The sequence below is a fragment of the Numenius arquata genome, chromosome 14 (assembly GCF_964106895.1).
Source record: "Numenius arquata chromosome 14, bNumArq3.hap1.1, whole genome shotgun sequence".
Classification (NCBI taxonomy): domain Eukaryota; kingdom Metazoa; phylum Chordata; class Aves; order Charadriiformes; family Scolopacidae; genus Numenius; species Numenius arquata.
Window position 1 is genome coordinate 10,552,654 of NC_133589.1, and position 21,117 is coordinate 10,573,770.

A 21,117-nucleotide genomic window follows, 5' to 3' on the forward strand; every position below is an offset into this window, starting at 1 on the left:
AACCAATAACGTACCAGCAGTGTTATTAGAAATTAAAAGTGTGACCTAAGTATAACGAAAAATTATGAATCCACTTTTGTTGGGTGCAAAGAAAAGTGGAAAAGTTTTTATACAACTAAGAACATGTGGCCTCAGAGTAGACCCCTGATTCCTATTTCATGAGTGACCACCTCCTTCCTGGGGAGAAAGTTGTTCTTTAAAGCTGCACAATTAAATGTGAGGGAAAAGATGAGGATAACCAAAAAAGAGTCAAAATTTGTCCTTAATAGGCAGCAGTAAATTATTTCTGGAGGGTTCTAGAGGCTATGCGGTAATATCTAGTGGAAATGGCCCACTGCAGTTGCTGAGTGTTTTGTAGGATCTGTCTGTACTTTTTCTTGAATAGATTAGGGCTGTTCTGGATGATGTAAAATAGCAAAGCTGTAGTGAAGTGAAATTCCTCACTGATTTCAGGTGGAGTTGGAGTTAAGGACTGCAAAACTGCCCACAAGCATTCCTCCTTAGAGCAGTGAATTTTCAAAGAATTAAGGCAAAATACAAAGCAACCGTTTGCCCCTTGCTTTTTGTAGAAACCCATTTTACTTTATTCTATAAGGTAGATCTAACTACAGGTGTGACAATGAATTGTATCTAGGAAAAAACCAATCACGTTCAGCGACGGTTATAAATCCCTCTCCTTTCTCCCTTTTATCTTGGGTATCTCAGCACTCTGTCTTTTCTACCTGACAATCTCTGTGCCACTTGCTTCCCTTGAGATTGCCAAGGGAATGCAAGAACTAAGGAATGTGCATGTTGTTTGAGTGATATTTGCAGGGTTGCTGCCAAGTGAGCAGTGAAATACAGCATGAAAAGAAATTGAGACCAGGAGAATAAAGATGGGAAGAACAAATAAGGACTAGAGGGAAGATATATGAAACTCAACCCTGGGGGGAGATTTCTGAATGTTCCTGACACCATGGGCTGGAGATAGCCATTACCTGGGATTGCTACCAAACTCTGCAGCTCCTTCTTAAGGTTCATAATGTCTTTGCACAGCTGGATGTCATCCATCCTGCAGAAACAAAAAAGGCATGGTCAGAGACATTCAAACTCCATCCTGGATTGATGGGATCAGCCAGATCTCATCTTGAATAATGATACTGTCCCTTGCCTGGGACCTGTGCATCAGCTTGAAATGCAGATGTTTAACCTTGGGTTACTGTTCATTCACCAATACTAACAACAGAAGGTACTTCATAATAAATGCCTGTTAAGCCCTTGATTACTTGTCTTACCGGGATCTAAGTTGTGTGTAGGTCATATCTGTCGCTACCGATTATTTCAGATACCTTTTGCTTTCTTAAATGTCACAGAACATTCTGGAACAGGCATCTGTATATTTAAAAGTCATGAAAAAGACAGGACAGCCTGGAGAAGGCTCCAGAGAGACCTTACAATGGCCTTCCAGTGCCTGAAGGGGGCCTACAGGAGAGATGGGGAGGGACTCTTTATCAGGGAGTGTAGTGATAGGCTGAGGGGTAATGGTTTTAAACTGAAAGACGGGAGATTTAGATAAGATACTAGAGATAAATTCTTTACTCTGAGGGTGGTGAGACACTGGAACAGGTTGCCCAGAGAAGCTGTGGATGCCCCATCCCTGGAAGTGTTCAAGACAAGGCTGGATGGGGCTTTGAGCAACCTGCTCTAGTGGAAGGTGTCCCTGCCCATGTCAGGGGGGTTGGAACTCGATGATCTTTAAGGCCCCTTCCAACTCTAACAATTCGATAATTCTGTACGTACTGCAGCAACAGTTTTCACAAGGGAAAAGAGCAAGGGTGAGAATAACAGGGAGCCTGGGAAGGGGCAGGAGAAGCCATTATTTGGTGTATACATCACTTGGCATGGCTAAGAAAAGGTTTATATTCCACTATGAACTTTCTTTGTGACCTTATTAATAACTTAATCTGATACCAAAGATCTCATAATTTGGCATCTAACTATTTTGAGGTCCTGTGCCTTGGGTGGGTGTTTTCCATGGTTGATGTGACTGCTTCAAATCCTTGATGTGTGCAGGAAGCCCATTAATGTTAAGACACAGAAGACAGTTTTAAAAAATCTGTAACATTAGCAGAAACTGCACCTTCAGTTCTTAATGAAACTGCTGCCTCTCTTGAGAGCTGCTATACTGAGTTATTCCCCTGGAAGCTAGCAAACTTCAGCATTAGCTTCCTGGCAAATGTTTTATTTTAGTGTCTTGGCCATATTGGCAGCCAAGGCTCAGGTGTTGGTTACGAGGTCTGCATCAGGGGCTTCCATTTTGAAATCATGCCCTGGGGAATACAAAAAACAGCCTTTGTGAGTAATTGTACATTCTTCAACTCAGATGTCACCAATGGTATCCTTGTCCACAGATCTCAGTCCTTGTTTCATAATCCTCTGCCTGAAGGGTAGGTTGCCTGTTGCCTAAGCACCTGAAGGTAGCTGAAGTGCTATCAGAACATGGGCTGTCACAGTGGTATTTCAAGAGAGGAAACTTGAGAGCTTAGTGTGTGTGGTGTATCTGATAGTGAGCGCACAAAGGATAACACAGTCAAATTATTGAATAAAGGGAGGAGTGGAAAAAGTAGGTGTTTCTGGCACAAATAAGATATTAATCACAACCCCAGAGCTTTTATTCTCCCTGCTGCCTCTGCATGGAATGCAGGTCTCTGCAGGGAACTGTCCTTCAGCTGCTTTTCTCATGTTATAAAAGCATGTCGATCCTTCTATTATTTGCTGCTTTGGTTAACTCCATCTTGCCTGTCTTGCTACTTTCATTGTGCTCTGACAGCTATTCCTGATGCCTTTTTACTTCTCTCTTCCCAAAATATGACAGTGAAATGTCTCTGATAATAATCTTTATTGCTGACCTCTTTTCCTTGTTTAGGTGCCACTGTCACCTCCACTGGGGATCTGCTCTCCCACCATACATCTGTCTTGTAAGACTTACTTTTATTATGAAGATTAGCGTGCTAGCTTCAGGGCTAGTCCATTGTTTACTGCTGTATGTGTTTAGGACACTTGGAGACAGAGACGTTTATATTGATGGTTATTCTTACTCTGGCTCCCCACATCATTCATGCTGATCACATGCAAAGCCTGTTTTACTCTTGAGAGCTATGCTAAAAGGTACTAAAATTACTTTTATCAATTAACAATCTCAAATGCTATCTCCTTGGGAGAATCAACATTCAAAATGTTCTGGAATGTGAGCAAGCCTCACAGCTCCTTATCCATTCAATGTTCATCCAGTTTGGGTGTCACATTAATATAATCAGTATTAATATATTTGAGGAAAGTGACCATGGTTAACAAAGACAACGGTTTCATGCCAAGAAATGTTCAACATTGAATTGCTGTATTCTAATGATATCATCCCTCATCTAGTGAAGAGAACAGTGAGTTTCTATAAAAGAGATCTCCATGACATACGAAGAGAGGATATTCTTTTTTTTCCTGTATCGGTAGATCCGGCTTCATTCTAGGAAGATCTGAAAGATCCTGATAAAAATACTTCACTGCATCAGTTTGGCTCCCTGCCCTCCTCAAGGAACTCCCAAAAGCTAATGTCAATGCTTTTCTCTCAGGATTTTCAGGAATTTAAAATATCACTGGCAAGTACGTTCCAAGTGAGCAAGATCATCAATGTTCAGTAATCCCTCCAGCCCCTATGCTCAATTAGTGGCAAAGGCATTGGCCTCCTATTGCAAGTGTAAGTGGAAATTCCTTCAATTATTTTGGCTCTTATTTAATCTGACCGCAGAGCATATAGCTAGCACTCTCCATATATATTCTTAGCATCTCTTTTTCCTGAGACCTAAACTTTGTTTCTGCCTTGTAAACTCACAGGAGAGAAGTAAATATGTGGTCAAGCACTTAAGGGCTCTAACAGCTCTGTGACAATCTGAATTCCAAAAGTCATAAGCTAGATGACCTCTCTGGAGGTCTCTGGCCTGAATGTAGGGCTACAACTGCTGTTCTTAGAAAAGGAGAGAGGAGGAATTCCTGGGAAAGAAAGCTCTTAGAAGGCCATTCAGTCTGTACTGGTACTACAGACCTTCCTCTCTTTTCCCACTTATGCTCTGGTTCCTGGATGAGAGTGGTTACAGGAGGCCTAAGAGAAGTAAATGCTGCTTCTGAAAAATAAAATCTGAGTGGATTTCTCATTTGAAAGCTGGATAGTCAGCAGGGTTTGACTGAGAGCGTATTTGTATTACTGTCAGACCTCTTTAGGAAATAAAAAGAGCCTGTGGGAATCTTAAAGAAAGCAGGAATCTGCGGAGTAGAGAAAACAAAACTCCTTTGGGTCCCTTAACTTTCTACAAAGAAGCTGGAGGAACACACTGAGCCTAATTCTGCAGCGCTTTCTCTTCTATGATGTCATAAGTCAAATCTATCAAGAGTGCAAGATGAGAAGTTACGCAGACTGTTGTCCAGCTTATTTGAGAGCACTGTTCTGTTCCCTGCATACCTGGTGCTTTTCTCAGAGAGCAGCACAATCCGATTGTTGGTTTGTGCAGAATACAATGGCTTTTTCCCTGTAGATACAGCATAGCATAGGATACTGAAATGACACCCTCCAGGCCTGTTTAAGTTATCTACAAAGCTGCTCAAGATATTTGCATAAAATTTGCAATATATAAACAGCCTTTGCTGAACTCTCTGTTCTCTGGAATAGATAGTACATTCTCTCCAGTCTCTGTGAAATCATTTTTGATGTTATAGAAAAAACATCAGTAAAGCAAACAGCAGTTACAATATGCCAGTTTTTCCCCCAGAGCTGAGCTTTAAATGTCTGCCCAGAAATCTTAAACACATGAGTTACGAGTATGAAAAATCATTTCTCTTATTAAGAGCCCAAATCCATTCCTGGAGTAATTGCAATAGTATTGAACTAGAGCTGAATTCTCAGTGTGCTTTCATGTATTCCTGGCACACTGTCTGCAATTCTGCTTTTCTGTTTCTTGATGGTTTATTGCAAGAAACCATCTGTATGCTTGAAGATATCGCATAAGCTTGTATTATGCTTTTCTCTCTTGGCATTTCAAGCTATATCATCAAAACCTAAAAGTAGACTCTCTGTTTGCCCAGAAAAAAAAAAGATAAAATAGCTCATAATGAATAAACAGCATGAGCAAAAGATTTTCTAAACATGTCACAAAATGACAGGAAAATAAGTGGGTCGGGAGAGTCTGCAGTAATCTGGCACAGTGACTCAGCCCCAATACGCATTTCTGGGGTCCAGTTACCAGGAGAAGAATGCTCTAAGTGTTGTCATTCCCATAAGATCCACAAGTGTGGTGACAGCATGAATCACCTCTGCTGTGCACCATCTGGACTGAGGGGGAGCAGGGCAAGGAAACAGAGGAGACCTCCTGTTCAGCTGTGCCCTGGCAGGTCTCGGAGGCTGTGGAAGATGACAGGCAGGGCTTAAAAAAGAAACATTCTGTGCTGGACACAAAAGAAGCGTTTTGTTTTATTTTAACAGAAATTGTTCCAGAACAGCTAAAATTTTCATACAATCATAGAATGGTTAGAGTTGGAATGGACCTTAAAGATCATCTAGCTCCAGCCCCCCTGCCATGGGCAGGGACACCTCCCACTAGAGACCAGGTTAGCCCCATCCAACCTGGCCTTGAACACCTCCAGGGATGGGTCATCCACAACTTCTCTGCGCAACCTGTTCCAGTGTCTCACAACCCTCAAAGTAAAAAATTTCTTCCTAGTATCTAATCTAAATCTACCATCTTTTATTTTAAAACCATTATGCTTTGTCCTATCACTACATTCCCTGATAAGAGTCCCTCCCCATCTCTCCGGTAGGCCCCCTTTTACCGGAAGGCCACTATAAGGTCTTCCCGGAGACTTCTCTTCTCCAGGCTGAACAACCCCAACTCTCTCATCCTGTCTTCATAAGAGAGGTGCTCCAGCCCTCTGATCATCTCTGCAGCCCTTCTCTGGACTCACTCCAACAGGTCCATGTCCTTCCCCTGTTGGGGGCCCCAGAGCTGGATGCAGTACTCCAGATGGGGTCTCACCAGGGTGGAGTAGAGGGGCAGAATCACCTCCCTTGTCCTGCTGCTGACCATTCTTCTTTTGATGTAGCCCAGGATGTGGTTGGCTTTCTGGGCTGTGAACGCACATTGCTGCCTTATGTTGAACTTCTCATCAACCAACAATCAGCCAAGTCCTCCTCCTCAAAGCTGCTCTCAAACCATTCTCCAAACAGCCTGTTTGTGCTTGGGATTGCCCCAACCCTCGTGCACTTGGCTTGGTTGAACTTCATGAGGTTCACACAGGCCCACCACTCAAGCCTGTCCAGGTCCCTCTGGCTGTCATTTCTTCCCTTCAGTGTGCCGACTGCTCCACATCACTTGGTGTTGTCAGCAAACTTGATGAGGGTGCACTCAATTCCATTGTCCATGTTGCCAACAAAGATGTTAAACAGCTCTGGTCCCAGTACCAACTGCTGAGGAACACCATTGGTCACTGCTTTCCACTTGGACATCGAGCCATTGACTGCACCTCTTTGAGTGGTCCACTGTCAAATCAATGTCTCTCCAATTCAGAGGCAAGGATGTCCTGCGGGACAGTGTCAAATGCTTTGCACAAGTCCAGGTAGATGATGTCATTTGCTCTTCCCATATCCACCAATGCTGTAACGCCATCATAGAAGGCCACCAGATTTGTCAGGCATGATTTGCCCTTAGTAAAGCCATATTGGTTGTCACCAGTCATCTCCTTATTTTCCATTTTTCTGTCTTCTTTTCAGCTGAGGAGGAAAACCAAATTCCCTAGTGTAAGACCTAAGCACCATCTAGAGCCGTGGATGGAAAAAAAGCAAAAATTATAGTAAAAGGCAGAAGGAAAATCATTAAACGCTCACCTTAATGGTCAGCCAAAGAAGAAGAAATGATCAACAAGTTTGCTGAATACTTAAGATTTGAGAGTAAGAACTATTAATAACAACTATATAAGCATCAAATATCTTTTTCATTGATTTAAGGACAAGCAAAGCAGTTCAGTGTGTCTAGAGAGCTGCTGCCATGGCTGAATGACTTTCAAAGCTAGAAATAGATCTGTGCTCACTCTAGCACGTCTATAAGAGCAGGTCTAAGATCCTTTTGTTTTCTGTTATTGCATTAAAGTGCCTGAAGTTAAAAAATGAATGTAGAGTGGTTTTGTTGGTTTCCTTCCCTCTCTTTCAAGAGGCTTCGCAGGCACTCAGGTTATTTTTAGTTCTGTTTGAATATATTCCTGTCCGAGAAGTAAAATGCCTGTAATTGTTAGAGTTTCTGAAGACTTTGATAGTTTCAGTCTGGAGATTGCCTAAGAATCAGGTGTCATGCTATGTCATGAATTGACATGATTACACGTGTCTGGAGAAGGTCTCAGTAGAGATAAGAACATTATTTGGTGGTGTCACCGATGAATATGCTGAACACCAGCCAAGAGCAGCCAGTAGTGATGGAGAAATTTGGGTGGTTGAAGTAAAGAGCTGTGTAGAAATAAGAGAATTGCTACAGACAGAGATGGTAATGCGTTATCAAACTGTAGATTTGTTAAAATAAGGACTGAGCTGGGGAGGGGGGACATCAGTGGAGGCTTTGGGGACTGCTTTGGGACTGCAGGCCTTGCCAAAGCTGTGGGGAATCTGGAATGGTGAAAGTATTCTGGTAACAGAAGAAAAGAAGTTTATGTATGGCCCTCTTCTACATTTGACTCCATTTTGTCCCTGTCAACTCATCTTAGTTTCTTAAAGCTTCTAATTATAAATCTGTGAAATCACAGGCAACATTTAATGAATATAGCACACATTGTCTGAGTCGTTATGGTGTGTGTTTATCACCTTGTTATTTAGCTCAGCACCTGGTGCTGCTCAGGCTGGAAGACACGGAGCTGGCAATTAACATAAGAGATTGCTGACCAGCCTGCTCGGCAGGTCAGATTACAAATCAAAAGTCCTTTGATTAACTTTAACTATTAAAATAAGTGTGTCTATCTTTTCTTGTTAAAAGTGGTCTCTGATGGAGGAGCAGTGGATAGAAGCACTGGACCGCAACTTGCAAAGTAATGTTGTAATTCAGCTGTCGTTTCAGACAACAGAAGATGGCAGGACTTGAAAATCTCAGTCCCTGGAGGTCATATTTAAGGCATATTTCACAGAAATTCAGAACAGTGTCTAAAGAAGCTGTCTGTATTTCATTCTCACTGACATTGTTAAATTCTCTTGAGCTTGGCCATCTCCTCTGCTAGTTATGAAGTTTTACTGTCAACTTCAACAGTAACAAGAGAAGCTTTCCTGGAAATGCCCCACTGTGGAGGGGAATATTTCTCTATGTGGCAAAAATTGACTAAGTTAATTTGTCTAAAAACATACAACAGAAAAGTTAGATTTAAATTCAGAAGTATCTAGCCCCATTCCAGTAGCATAAGAAGACTGCATGTTAAAAGCACAGGGCTAACTATGTGCGTGATTCATTTAAACTGGTCTGGTAGTTTTATTTTTGGTTACTAGGCAGCAGAAGTAGGAAACTCTAGGTTTGGCTATGTAGCATCTCTAGCAGAATCAGTGATAAATTTCCTTCTTAATTTGCCTACATATTTGACCTTTTCTTATTTTTAAAACCAGAAGAGAAACTATCTGATATCAAAGCTGAAAAGAATATAAAGGTATCTGGTATAAAATTAAACATTGACAGCCAGTCCATTTCAGGACTTTTAAATTCACCGTTGAGTCATCACTGATTTATACTCTCCTATTTATAGCAGAAGGCAAGTGAGAGAGACCACTGAAATACCACAGGTCAAGAGTTAAGAGACCTACAGACCATCCTTGCCTATAGGAAGATAACTGTGCAACAGGGTGGGCCACAGCAACTGTGAGTACTATGTATGCATGATGTATTACAAAGACATTATCTTGGATACATGGTCTCATGGGAGACAATTCATTGTAGCATCCACTCATGCGAACCAGACCACAGGTAGCTAAGAACTGGGAAATCAAAAACAGTTTGGGATTAAAGGTTACGTTTGTAAATACAGTGCTAAATTACTGACCTAAAAATTACTAAGTCAAAAGATCAAAGACACCCAGAGCTGCTCCCTCTTCTCTTAACAACAATTTATGAGAGCCACAACATATATTCAATGTAGAAAATGCTATTTAAATAAATTTTTCTATTAATTGTTTTCCTAGGTGTCCAACAGAGATAAAAATGAAAATTCCTCCTTTTACATTTTTTTCTTTTTTAAGACACAAACATCTCAACCAACAGATACTAAGTCTACAAATACTTTGCTGTGATATGTTTATCATTGTACACCACTATAAAAATGCTTTCCTTTTCTGAGCATTTTAACGTAGCATTTTTACTGCCACATAGTTGAAAGTGTAATGTCATATTTTCCTCTGGGGTTGATTGTTTGCTGTCAAACCGGATAAAGGGGACGGCTCTGCAAAAACTGCACAAAGGTGTTTTTCTTTCCTCTTTGAGAGCTTATTTGTATTTATACTTTAAGCTTAAAGTGCACAGTCCAGAAATTTGCAATTCTGTCCTGAACTCATGTTCCTGAGGCTTCCAGGCTCCCGTCTGAAGAGCTGGGACACTCTCGCCAGAGCTGGACCTTGCAGGAGTTCCACCTCTACAGTCACTAATCTCAGAAGCCTCAAGCTTTGAGTATCTGACAACTTTCACTACAGAAACCAGGTTGCGCCATTTCCCAACTTACAGTTTCCTGGTTCTTTCCTCAAGGACTCTGGGTATTTGCAGGTTAGACACCATTGCAATGTGCTTGGGATGGGAAAGGTGAATGGGGACATACAGTCACAGCCACAAATTAATCCTGTCTTACAGAAGAGTATGTGCCACACCAGGTTGTATCAAGTATCTCTCATAAAGCTGGGCTTGATATTTTCCCTAATGGTACCTTATCTTATGAACCTGACAACCTGACACGTATATTTATTGAAAAATATACATCATCACACAACTGCCTCCTCTACAGCATCCCAAATTGCATCCTATGTTCCTAGAGCAAGATACAATCAGGAAAAAAAAAGAAAGGAAGGAATTCACAGTAAGTTATATTGTATTAAGATTATAGAACTGTGAAGGAAAAAAGATTTATTACTCCTTTCCATGAAAAGACAGATCATATCAGAAAACCCTGACAACAACAACTCTATTCATGAAAAATAATCTGGTTTTGTTGGTGTTATTTCTTTGTGTTACGGTAACATCTAGGTGCCAAACTCAGAGAAAAGTACCAAATGGTGTACATGTAAGTAAACGGTCCTAAGAGAATTCCATGCTTAACCTTAGAGGAGAGAAAACAAATAACATACAGTCCAAAGACAAGTAGTAGCAAAGAAAGAATCAAAACTAGCCAAGAAAGCAGAAGTCAGAACCTGCTTAGCAGTATATAACTGGTTACAACCGCTATTCACGCCTTTGACAGCCTGTTTATCTCTTTACACTCTCCCTCTCACCCTTACCAGGGTGATGCTCAGTGTGTGTCACTGTTGCCACACATGTCATTAAGCCACTGAGAAGTCACAGTTGATGCTACATTAGTGAGTCACTAAAAACAAAGATAAAGTATTCAGTTGAAAAAATAATTTAAATTTGAAATTAACTTTGTTCATGCAAAGACAGCAATCATTGCTGCTTTTTCTCACTTCAGAATGGAAACACTCCACATAGCAAACTTTGTAGTATGGTATTACTTCTGAATTTAGCCAGTCATGAGACACTGTTTGTTTCATATTCCCACTTTGTGTGAGTCTGCTAGATTTACTGCACTCATTCTAAATTAAAACATAGGCTAAGTTGGTTTTTTAAAAATTATCATCACCAAAGGAATTAACTTCTCACTTTTGCAGTTCTTGTGTAGCTTGATGTTGCTTCACTTTGCAGTGGTTGCATAAAGCCAGGCAATCAGCAGACATACCTTTTTGTACTTAAAAATACCAATGTGCTATGCATACTGCAAAAGCCATAAAGGCTATAAATCCTATCTGACCTTGTTAATCTGTTATTCTCCTTAGAAGGAATATGGACTATAAATTTTTCTCCTTGATGGACTTGCTCTAATTTTGAGATTCTTCCATTATGTCCAACACCCTATAAAATGACCATTACTGACTATCCCACCTCTACTACTACTAGCAAAGGGTACATCAGTGTCACAGCAGCAAAAGAGAGATTTGCAAAGTGGGAAAAGGATAAAGGTTAAAAAGGCAAGTAAAGTAAGCCTGATTGGAAGCAAGAAAAAAAAAAAAACAAATCAGGGATTAATTATGTACTCTGGACAGCTAATGAAGCTGTGGGACTGCTAGTATGAGTTACTACCAGGGCAAAGTCGAGTTGCAGCAAGCTTATCTACATAAAAGGTAATTGTTCCTGGGGTTACAAGTAAGCAAACATAATAGTGTAAAATGGTCTAAAACTCTGAATGGATCTATGGAGAATTTGGGTGATGTAGATATTATGTGCACTCTGGAGAAGAGGGAGTCATCTAATAGTGTGTAGAGAAAGTGTACAATGACCAATTTTAATTCTGCTAACTCAATGTGGAGGTGAATCTGGCTTTTTCACAGCATTAGTTTAGCAATGTAATAACCACACAGACATTAAGCAAATACTCTGTGTGTTATAATATTTTTACAGCTAAAAAAAGTTTAATGAGGCAAGTAAAACTGTTTTCAATAATTGCCTAAAGCAATCTAATAGGGCTTACTATTTAATATCTTATATTCCCTATAGATTAAAAACTTGCCATTCCGTATCACCTACATGGCAGAAATAACCGCTCCCGAGACAGCTATCACAGGTGGAAGCAACTTCCACAGTTTTAGTTCAAGGTCATGCAATATAGCTGGCTTCAAGTTTTGCTTTCCATCTGGAAAGCCAGCAGTATCAGGCACTGACAGATTTCCCACGGAGCATGTTTCATGATGACAGTGAACTCCATGCCTTTTCTATTCACAGGCACAGGCAGGAAGTGTGGGTGATGTCACCTATACTATTAATATTTACTGGGTCAGAATATGCTAATACATTTTAAAATGCATGAATTTTGCAATACAAATGATTTTAAGGTTCGGTTTTGATCTGTTCCTATATCATATAGAGGCCTGAGGTTTTGCTGCCTGTCTCCTCTGTTAGCTAAACTGAGCTAACACATGCATTACCCATTTTTACAATCATGTTTTTCAGCATGGTAGATTTCCATGCCCCCCAGTGATACGAATCCTAAACTGCTTCTGAAGCCACACGCAAGTACCCATAGCAGTAATACATTAAATGTGCAACAAAGAGGATTCTGCCTGAACAGCCCCCTCAGCTTTTTGGGGCTGCTAGCTCACCAGGAAATAAAAAAAGGAAGAGGGACAGGAGAATTAGAAAGGGAGAGAGAGTGTGCATGTTCTGACGTGGTATGTTTGCTTCCCTTAACAGCAAAGACAGATTGAAAATTTACAGTTTGACCCAAAACTCTTTTTATAGAGAACATTTTAAGAAATGAGCTGAGAGAAGCCTGAGAAGCAAATGAGGGGGAATGCTGGCTAGCTATAAACTGGTGCTTTTCTGTACATGTTGTCTCCTTCATATCAATACATGCTGAGTCCTCAGCTTTTCCGAAAATAAACCCAGAAGAGCTCAAGATAGCATATGACGGCTTTAAGCTGTATTTTCATTTCCTGGGCTGGCTGGAGATGGTCACAACAGCTCCTGGCATAATTTTATGAAATTTCACAACAGTAGCATAGAAGGAGAGATGCTACAAACAGCCACAATTACTACATAACCTTGACATATCCTGAGGAGGTCCATCCTGGCCACTAAGTGAGGCAGGGTCTTGAGACAGAAATAGGATTCGATAACGCAATTACAGAGCAAATCACAGTGCATCTGCTCTGCTGTCACTATGGTTGCCTGAGCTAAAATGTTATTGCACAACATAAATTGTGGCATTACCTAATTGAGAAAGGCTTGATTTTATAATCTGAAAATTGATTCCGTGTAAACTTCCGGTAATTCTTCATAGCAAGCAGGTATTCAGGTGGAAATAGTACTGACTTCCTGGACATGGAGATGACAGCTGTCTTCAGCTTCCCTCCTTTTCTTTTTAAAGAAAGAAATAACAGCATGGAGCAAAGCAAAGGACAGGCTTACAAAGGCTAATATCTGACTTGCAATTTACACCGAGGTCTGAGAAACATCATAACCTGTTAATCAATTGCTTCAGCTGATTTTGCTTGCTTTATTTCTTTGTATCAATAAAAAGAAAACCAAGAATTATTAGAAAGCTGGCCTGATTTAAAAAGTATACACTACAAGCTGAACTATTTCACTCTGGTATATAGCATGTAATCTATTAAATAGAAAAAAGAGTTCAGCTGCTTCCCTTTCCAAATAAAAAAATTTCAGGGGGCAGGCGAAGAACATGCTGTCACACAGCCAATTTTATTGAGGTTCACTCAGGAATATTAAAAACCTGTGTTTTGCAATAAAGAAGCCTCACAAATTTGAAAATCAGACATGTCAATTGAAGTTTTCTGTACTCTACAGTTATGCTTCACTTCAGAGTTCCACAAAGTTACACTGTTTAAATGTGTTTTTGTCTTTAGGTGCTTTAGTTTTAATTACAGAAATGAGGTCTCACGTTACGTTTAGTACACCAGTAAGGAACTGCCACTTCTATCTGCATGGCAGAGATAAAAGAGTGTAGAAAGGACTACAAAGCAGTACAAAAGATAGAAAAATAACATGTATCAAAATGGTATGGATATTTGTTGTTTTCACTTAAAAATTTTTCCTGTTTCATTTTTAAACAGGGTAAATCTCATTTCTGCTGTTCTCACTGAATGTTCACTTTTTCTGTATTTTAGGGAAGTTTTTCTTTAACAGTGATAGGCAGACTGCAGAAATACCTATATTTGACTAAGAGCAAACATAGGTGTTCCCCTTCAACAGTAAATTATTTGTTTGTCACTAAAAACCAGTATGTATTGCTCTGTGGGGCTGTGGACAATACATGATTTGTGGGCCTGGTATAGAGACACAACACCTTCTTAAAGATATCTTCTGAATTTTAAAATTATTGTGATGCATATTAGTACATACCTGACTTGTCTACCAGTAGGAATGATGCAATTTCTGGAAGCTGTCAGCAGATGTCTGCCAGACAGTTTAATGTTCTGGGCTGTGATCTGTAAACTGCCCTGGGTTCACATCTGGACCAGGGTACATGGCCCTCCTGGGTGCTGTCCTTGGGGTGATCTGAGCAGTGAGTGCTTTTATTGAAGGACGAGTGGAGGACACCTGCATTTAACAGCCCTGCATCCAAATATCACCTGATTTTCACAAAGGCCTCCTGGAACAGACTTGACAGTGCTCCATTGCCTCCCACTGGAGCCAGGGGCATTGGAGGTGGTCGCTAGAAAAACTTCCTTTTTGAGAGCCTTAGCTGGTAGCCTATGGCCTTCTATGCCACACAGCCCAGCAGACAATAAGGGGAGCACACAGAGTTTGTGAATAAGGAAAAAAAATCCTCAAAGCTATTGCAAGAGGAAGGTGGGTGTCAGCGGAAGGGTTGCGGCAGTGGCCCCACAGACAGGGCAGCCATTTTGCATTGTGTGGTTGAGCTGCCACAGAATGGCAGCCATTTTGTCTCATGCAGCTGCAGAACCCATTTCAACTGTGAGGGCAAGCAGTTAGCACTGCCTTGCATGGCTCTGCAGTGGAAGGGGCCCATGAAGGACTCTCTGTAAACTTTAAAAATAAAGTGAGCCACTTATTAAAGGAATTTTTGCTGCCCTTTCCCTTCTTTAACCAGAATCTTAAACTGGCAGGCAGGTGATGTGTCTTACCTGCTGACTGATTTCAGTATCATGTGAGTTACTGTTGCTGACTGCATGTCTGAATCTCTTTCTAAAGGTGGAAAATTTTTTCCCAAGGAAATTAACCTTCCTGTTGATGGCCCAGAGCAAAGATTGTGAGTAATTTTAATATCTAGTACAGCACAAAGCAACTTATTCACAGTGTGACTGTTGCAAAGAGGTGGGGGGAAATTCATAAACTAAAAAAAACCAAGCTTTGATGTTTTAACTCGATACTTAATCACAGAAATGTATGTGAAATTTGTTCAAATATAATTGAAATTTTCCTCACTTTAATTCTGAAAGCTGAAAACAATGGATCTTTTGAACTAAGAGTATGTTTGATAGACCTAGGCTAACAGATAAGGCATAGGGCCTGCTTGGATATGTATGAGGAAAAAAAACCCACATATAGTTTTGTATATTTTTTGAACACTACTCTGTACCATTTTTTAAGTCTAATACTATTAAATCCTTTTAATTTTGAGTTTAATCCCACTGCCTGATTCTCAAATACTTTGGGACTTGCTTTGAAATAATAATGATAATTAAGTATCTGGCTTTTATTTCTTCACCATCCCACTCTTTCTTTCACCCCTACAGGGTGACTCTTCTAAAGCTTTTAGTGATGATGAACTGTTCAATGAAGATTTTATTTAGACACTGAAGTGCTACCAACTGTGAGTACTGTAACGTAACATTTGTGTAGTGATGTAGGAGCAAGGTACTTCATTTTATCCATTTTCTTGTCCTACAGACTTAGTCATTGGTGTTACTTTGTTCAGTGGGGAGAGGGAATATGGACCTCATAGTATTACTATGGCAAAAATAAGGCCTCAGTGCCTTAACTTTCAACCCAAGGAAAGCTGTCTGTACGTTTTGCTAAAGACTGCCTGATGTAGAGTTTACGTTGCTTGGAGAGAGACACAGGCTTTATAGATCACAGCTGAGGAACTGCCTGAAGGAATATTACATTATCAATGATCTCACGTATCAGCAGGAAAAGTTTTTACTGGTTCACATACAGAAGTGTGAAAAATGCAAACCGACTCCAGATCTGCTGAGCTTTCCAGACCTTGCTAGTTGTTTTTTTTAAGTTGGGTTTGGGTTTTGTTGGGGTTTTTTTGTACTGGTTGATATGCTAACTTGAGCAGTTCTCTACCAAATGCCCTTATTTTATGGCTACTGCATTTGTTTGGGAAAAATGTGTTGAAGACAATACCAGGTTGTTGCAGAGCTGTTTCAAACATCAGTAATGGTGAGTTTTATTGTTAGCCCATTTTGATCTTCTTTGTGCGTCTTCTTCAAGGGAAACATTAATTTCAGTTAGCAGGCTTAGAGCAAGTTCCTTCCATGGATTAAACCTGCATCGCTCTGACTGGGGAAGAGCTTGCTCTGATTTCCATCAGCAACAGGTCTAGCTTGCAGTGTTTTGTTTTCTTATTCTTGAGTGTGAATATTGTTAAAATACAGTGTCTGCACTGTGAAGAGTTGTAGTAGTTACTGGTGCGTGTAAGTAAAGCTGACAGGCTGTATGATTTAACAGGAGGGAGCCGTGGCCACCATTAGGGCTGGTGAAACACTCAGAGCACAAGCCCTCCAGCTTAATTTCTTTATTTTTTTTTAAAGCACAGCTAAAATGTACTTTGTCCTAGCTTTAGGATCTGGCTACATGTGAATAAAAAAAACAGTCATACAGGGAGACAGTGAGAAGAATGAACTATTAGTTCTAAAAACTTAGCCAGAAATGTAAGCTGTGGATGGATGTGTAACTGATACGGAATTATTTCATTGTGTTCATGCTTTTATAAGAACTAAAAAAAGCCCAGTTTAACTCAAGAGAATTTCTACTCTGTTGCTAACAGCATGAGGGGAAAAAAAGAGAATGCAAACATACCACGCATTTCCTCCATATATAGTAATATGTATGTTTTATCCTTTTGTTACAATTGAACAAAGAGCTAAAGCAGGTACAAAAAACTAAAGAGATCCAGTTCTCATTAAAGCTGGTCTTGAACTCAGTGGTCTGAGCGCAGGTGTAGTACTGCTAATTAGCAGCCTCATGTTCAAAGTTGAGTCCGCCTTAAGCCTGCCTGAGGCAGCTCGGTTATGTGCTGTTGGTTTTATAGGTCATTCACAGGGGAATCTACTCCTGCCAGAAGAAAACAATTACTAAAATTTATGACCTACATATAGACTTCTGGTCTTGGGACACTGGTAATGCATTCGTTCTGGAAACAACTGAAAAAAAATTAAACATGGCCACATATAAAGTCTTCGACAATATGTCTATGAATTACGGTTTATGTAACTTGCTCAGTTAAACAGATACAAAACTTGGACCACTGAGGTAACTGTGAGTTGTGCTCAGCAACAGGTCATTAAAAGACGTTTGTCATTGAAGATAAATGCCACTGAGCCCCTCTGTCAGTGTAAACTCTCCAGAATGAAAGGCAGCAAAGAACAGGTGCTGTTGTACTACTTGGGCATCACTAGCAACATGCTTCTCACTTGTCAGGAATAAAATGTAAAAACGTTTTCTAAAATGAGACAAAGTCAAATAGACAATTTTTTGGACTCCAAAAAGCTATTAAGGGAAGCATGTTCTAATTCTGGAAGCCTTTGTGAGTGAGAGTTTCACGCTTGATAAGCTAGTGTGAAGAACCTGCTTGTTGTAAATGGGCTAAGAAAGATGGGAAGCCTACACGAGGCTTGAAAAATCCTGATCAGCATGGTCGCGGTTTGCAAGTAGAGTCCTTGTGCAGAGACAGATGTTATCTCACCATTTCATTTGGTGGTGTTAACAAACTTAATGTAACTGTCTCAAGCATTAATGAGCAGTGTCACAATATTCTGCCACAGAGAAGGGGAGCAGTCAGGCTAGAAAGCTCTGTGAATATCCCTGGAAAAGTCATCTTGGCCCACTGCTGCTGAAGGAGTGAGAGGAACTGTGGCAGTGGCACAGACCTCAGTCCCTCTTGCTGAAGACAGTGGCAGCAGAAACAAACTTGGCTTTCCATGACTTAGAAAAGACAAAAAAGTAGGGCCATCCCTGGCAGCGGCTGCCTCTATCCCCTGCCTGCTTTGCGAATACCTAGGGCCAAACCTAGTGGCGATTTTGATGCTCAGAAGAGCTTTCCTCAACTCAGCCAGTGAACAGCTGGGGAGTGCTCTTGGGTAGCTCTAGGCAGAGTGTGTTTGGATGAGATCTAATGCAGGAAAGCACTGTTGCACAGTAGGAATGTCAGTTATATTCCCTTTTCAATAAGCAAGCTCCTTTGTGTTCAATTCTTTACTCAAACACCTGCTAGGCAATACAGAGTGTGAGCATGGGGGAAATGAAAAGAGCAGACTGGATACAAAAACAAACAGGACAAGTGAAGAACATGCAAAAGGGTGGCAAGCTGATGTCCACTATGGCTCTCATTCACTGGGTCAGTTTCAGTGCTTTGATACAGAAAATGTCAAGAGAAGTGCTGGGTTCAGTCGTGAAGCTTCTTCCAGATTAAATTTATGTACAAGCCAATAACCAAGTAGTTATTTGACTACCAGGAGCAGGTGTGACAAAACTTTTCCTGTTTATTTGTACTACTACAGCATTATTAAAGGTCAGTGCCACTGTCACCAGTCCTTATTTCGAAAGGTGTCTAAGCAGTGATTCTGGGCTGAAGCCTTCTGGGATAATACTCAAAAAAGCCAGATGTCTCTGCTGTTTGAGAGTGAGGCTTTCAACTTCTGGCAATGCAAGTCAGGGCACTAAAATTAGCCTCCAGGTGTAAGGGTAAAGTACCAGTCCCATCTTTGTATTTTAAAGGGAGAAGAGAGCAAGTGAGTTTTTCAGGCTGCTGCAGCTTCATTAATGCCAAGGGTCTGGGTTCAGCAGGTTTTAGGTCTACTGAGGTTCTTGACGTGTCAGCAAAGGCATTAGTTTCTGACCTCAGGTACTCACTGACAGATGGGACTTCAAAATAATATACTCCTTATTAAGAAGTCCCAGTCTTCTATATTCAGTGATTTAGGAACGTAAACCCTATTGACTTCATCATCAGAACTAGATTAATATTCATTAACCTTCAGTGAGGCTCCTATGCCTGACCCTTTTGGCAGTTTTGAAAGTCTCACTTGGAGTATTGCTATTTAATTTGATACATCAAAATGTGTTTTGTGTTCATAACTTAATGGCTTCCATTTAACAAATGTCAAATCTTAGCTGCTATTAGTCCAGAACACAGTGTGCTCTCTTGTGACATGAACTGCCTAAGACCACTAATGAAGTGAGGAATAAAGCCTAAATTAGGTTAGACTGTGGGAACTCCAAATCCCTTACCTGTTGATATTTTCTTCAGACAAATATCCTTCCCTTAAAGGATTGAAGTCAGGTATAAAAATATGCTCTGTAGACACGTACTTTGCTAAAGTTTCCTTTTGTAAGTAATAGATCCCTTTTATGTCTTCCACAAATCATTCTGAATAAAAAAGGTAATTTCCTTTGCAACTACAAAAATCATTTCCCAATGGCATTTTGCAAGCATTCACCTAACTGGGATGCTCTTTATCTTTCTTCGTTTTAAAATGTCAAGCAGATAAAAGTCTTCTAAATAGCATTCTTTCCTATTTTGATTAATTTTGCATAGTGTTTTCCCAGAAGTATTGATACTTACATAAACCTGAGTTCTGATTCTCTTCTGACTAAGACTTCCCGAAGTCTCTGGATCTTTGCCATCTCAAGCTCAATTTCCTCAGGCATCATTGTTGTTTCAGCCATTGAAATGATGTCAAGTTGATCTGTGTGTAAAAGCAGAGAAAATGAATTAAGCTAGTCAAACTTAGTGGGTTTTTTTTTAGGAATGTGAATTTAATCACAGAGCTATCTGACTATGGGGTAATTAATGCAAGTAGTAAAGAATATTCTAGCTGAATGCTACATTGACTGATTTCTCTATTGTTTCGCTTATTGCTTTCAGTGTAATCATTTTGGAGTGAAAGAATCCCTAAGCCAAAGTGACATTAATTTTGTTAGTCACAGTCTATCATACCTCTAAGGAATCCCAACCCAGTACATAACTACAGCTACTGTTCCTTAATTGATATAACTACAAACTTTGAAACAGCCATAGACTGCTACAAAACTCACTCACAGCAATTACTACTGACTCTGAAGAATCCTGTCTTGGTGCAAGTGCAGGCAATGTAAACTGATGAAGGTTTCCCATCTTTAATTCTTCTAACTCTTCATGCCATTCCACGGTCTCAGCTTAACAGCTAAAGTCCAGACCCACTAGAGAGGAGCTAAGGATGTGATTAGAAATGATGTAGTGCCTAATCTTTCGAGGGGCTGAGTGTTTCTCACTAGGGCATTGAAATCAATTGAGGAGATAAACAGCATTTTGTCATCCTTACTTGGCAACTAGTAAGGCCAGGGTCCTTCTATGATTATTTCTCTATAATTGATGTATTACCTCTTCTAATCCAGAGAGAAACAGGACTATGAACTGTGTTCATTCAAGATAGAAGGAACCAATTTATAGCAGGTGGATTGGGGAAAGAGCAAGTTGGCTTCTGGAAAACCTTATTCCAAGGGTTCACCATACTTGGCCTTCATTTTGAACAAGAATTTAGAAACTAAAAAATAGAGTGTCTGCACATTTTGGTACCCAAATGGAGACATATTCCAGAAAGCAGGCCTGTTTTAGCTGTATTGGTTTAAAAAAGGAAAATGGAGAGGTCAAAATGTACTCAGCATGATTATGCAGAAAATAGGAGAGAAAAAGCATCAGAAAAAAAGCTGTTCAATTAAGAGGAGACAAATTCTGAAGTCCTTCATGATAGACTAAGCACAAACAGCTGAGAAGAATTTCTGACAGAAACTTGGAGTGGGAATGAAACTACAAAATCTCAACACAGGCCCTGCATGAGCTTAGTTCACAAACATGTGTTTTCTCAAAATTTAAGCAAAGTTAAGAAATTTTATGGGACATAAAATATATTTTCTTTATATATAAAAAGATTTTTTTTATTTTTTTTTTTAAGTTATCCTGCTACTATTGTCTGCAAGTTTGGGCTTCACTTCATAGTGAAGAAAGTGGGCAAATTTATATTAAAAATCACTACTTTTTTCCAAGATAACAGAATTTGGAGGGAAAATTGACACAGATTTTGAAATATCTCTCATGACAGTACCATTTCTCAGTAGTTGTTTTTAAAACTCAAAT

At 40.1% G+C, this 21,117-nt stretch overlaps 1 protein-coding gene across 1 annotated transcript in view; it reads right to left on the bottom strand.

The window, feature by feature from the left end:
• The window catches only part of BMERB1 (bMERB domain containing 1), a 54,448-nt gene that overhangs the window by 8,577 nt on the left and 24,754 nt on the right, over positions 1 to 21,117 (bottom strand). Inside the window, exons 2-3 of the mRNA XM_074158561.1 lie at positions 19,567 to 19,690; positions 978 to 1,051 (exon numbers count right to left, since the gene is read on the bottom strand). Coding sequence (XP_074014662.1) covers positions 978 to 1,051; positions 19,567 to 19,690 — 198 coding nt within the window. The remainder of the gene's footprint in view (positions 1 to 977; positions 1,052 to 19,566; positions 19,691 to 21,117) is intronic.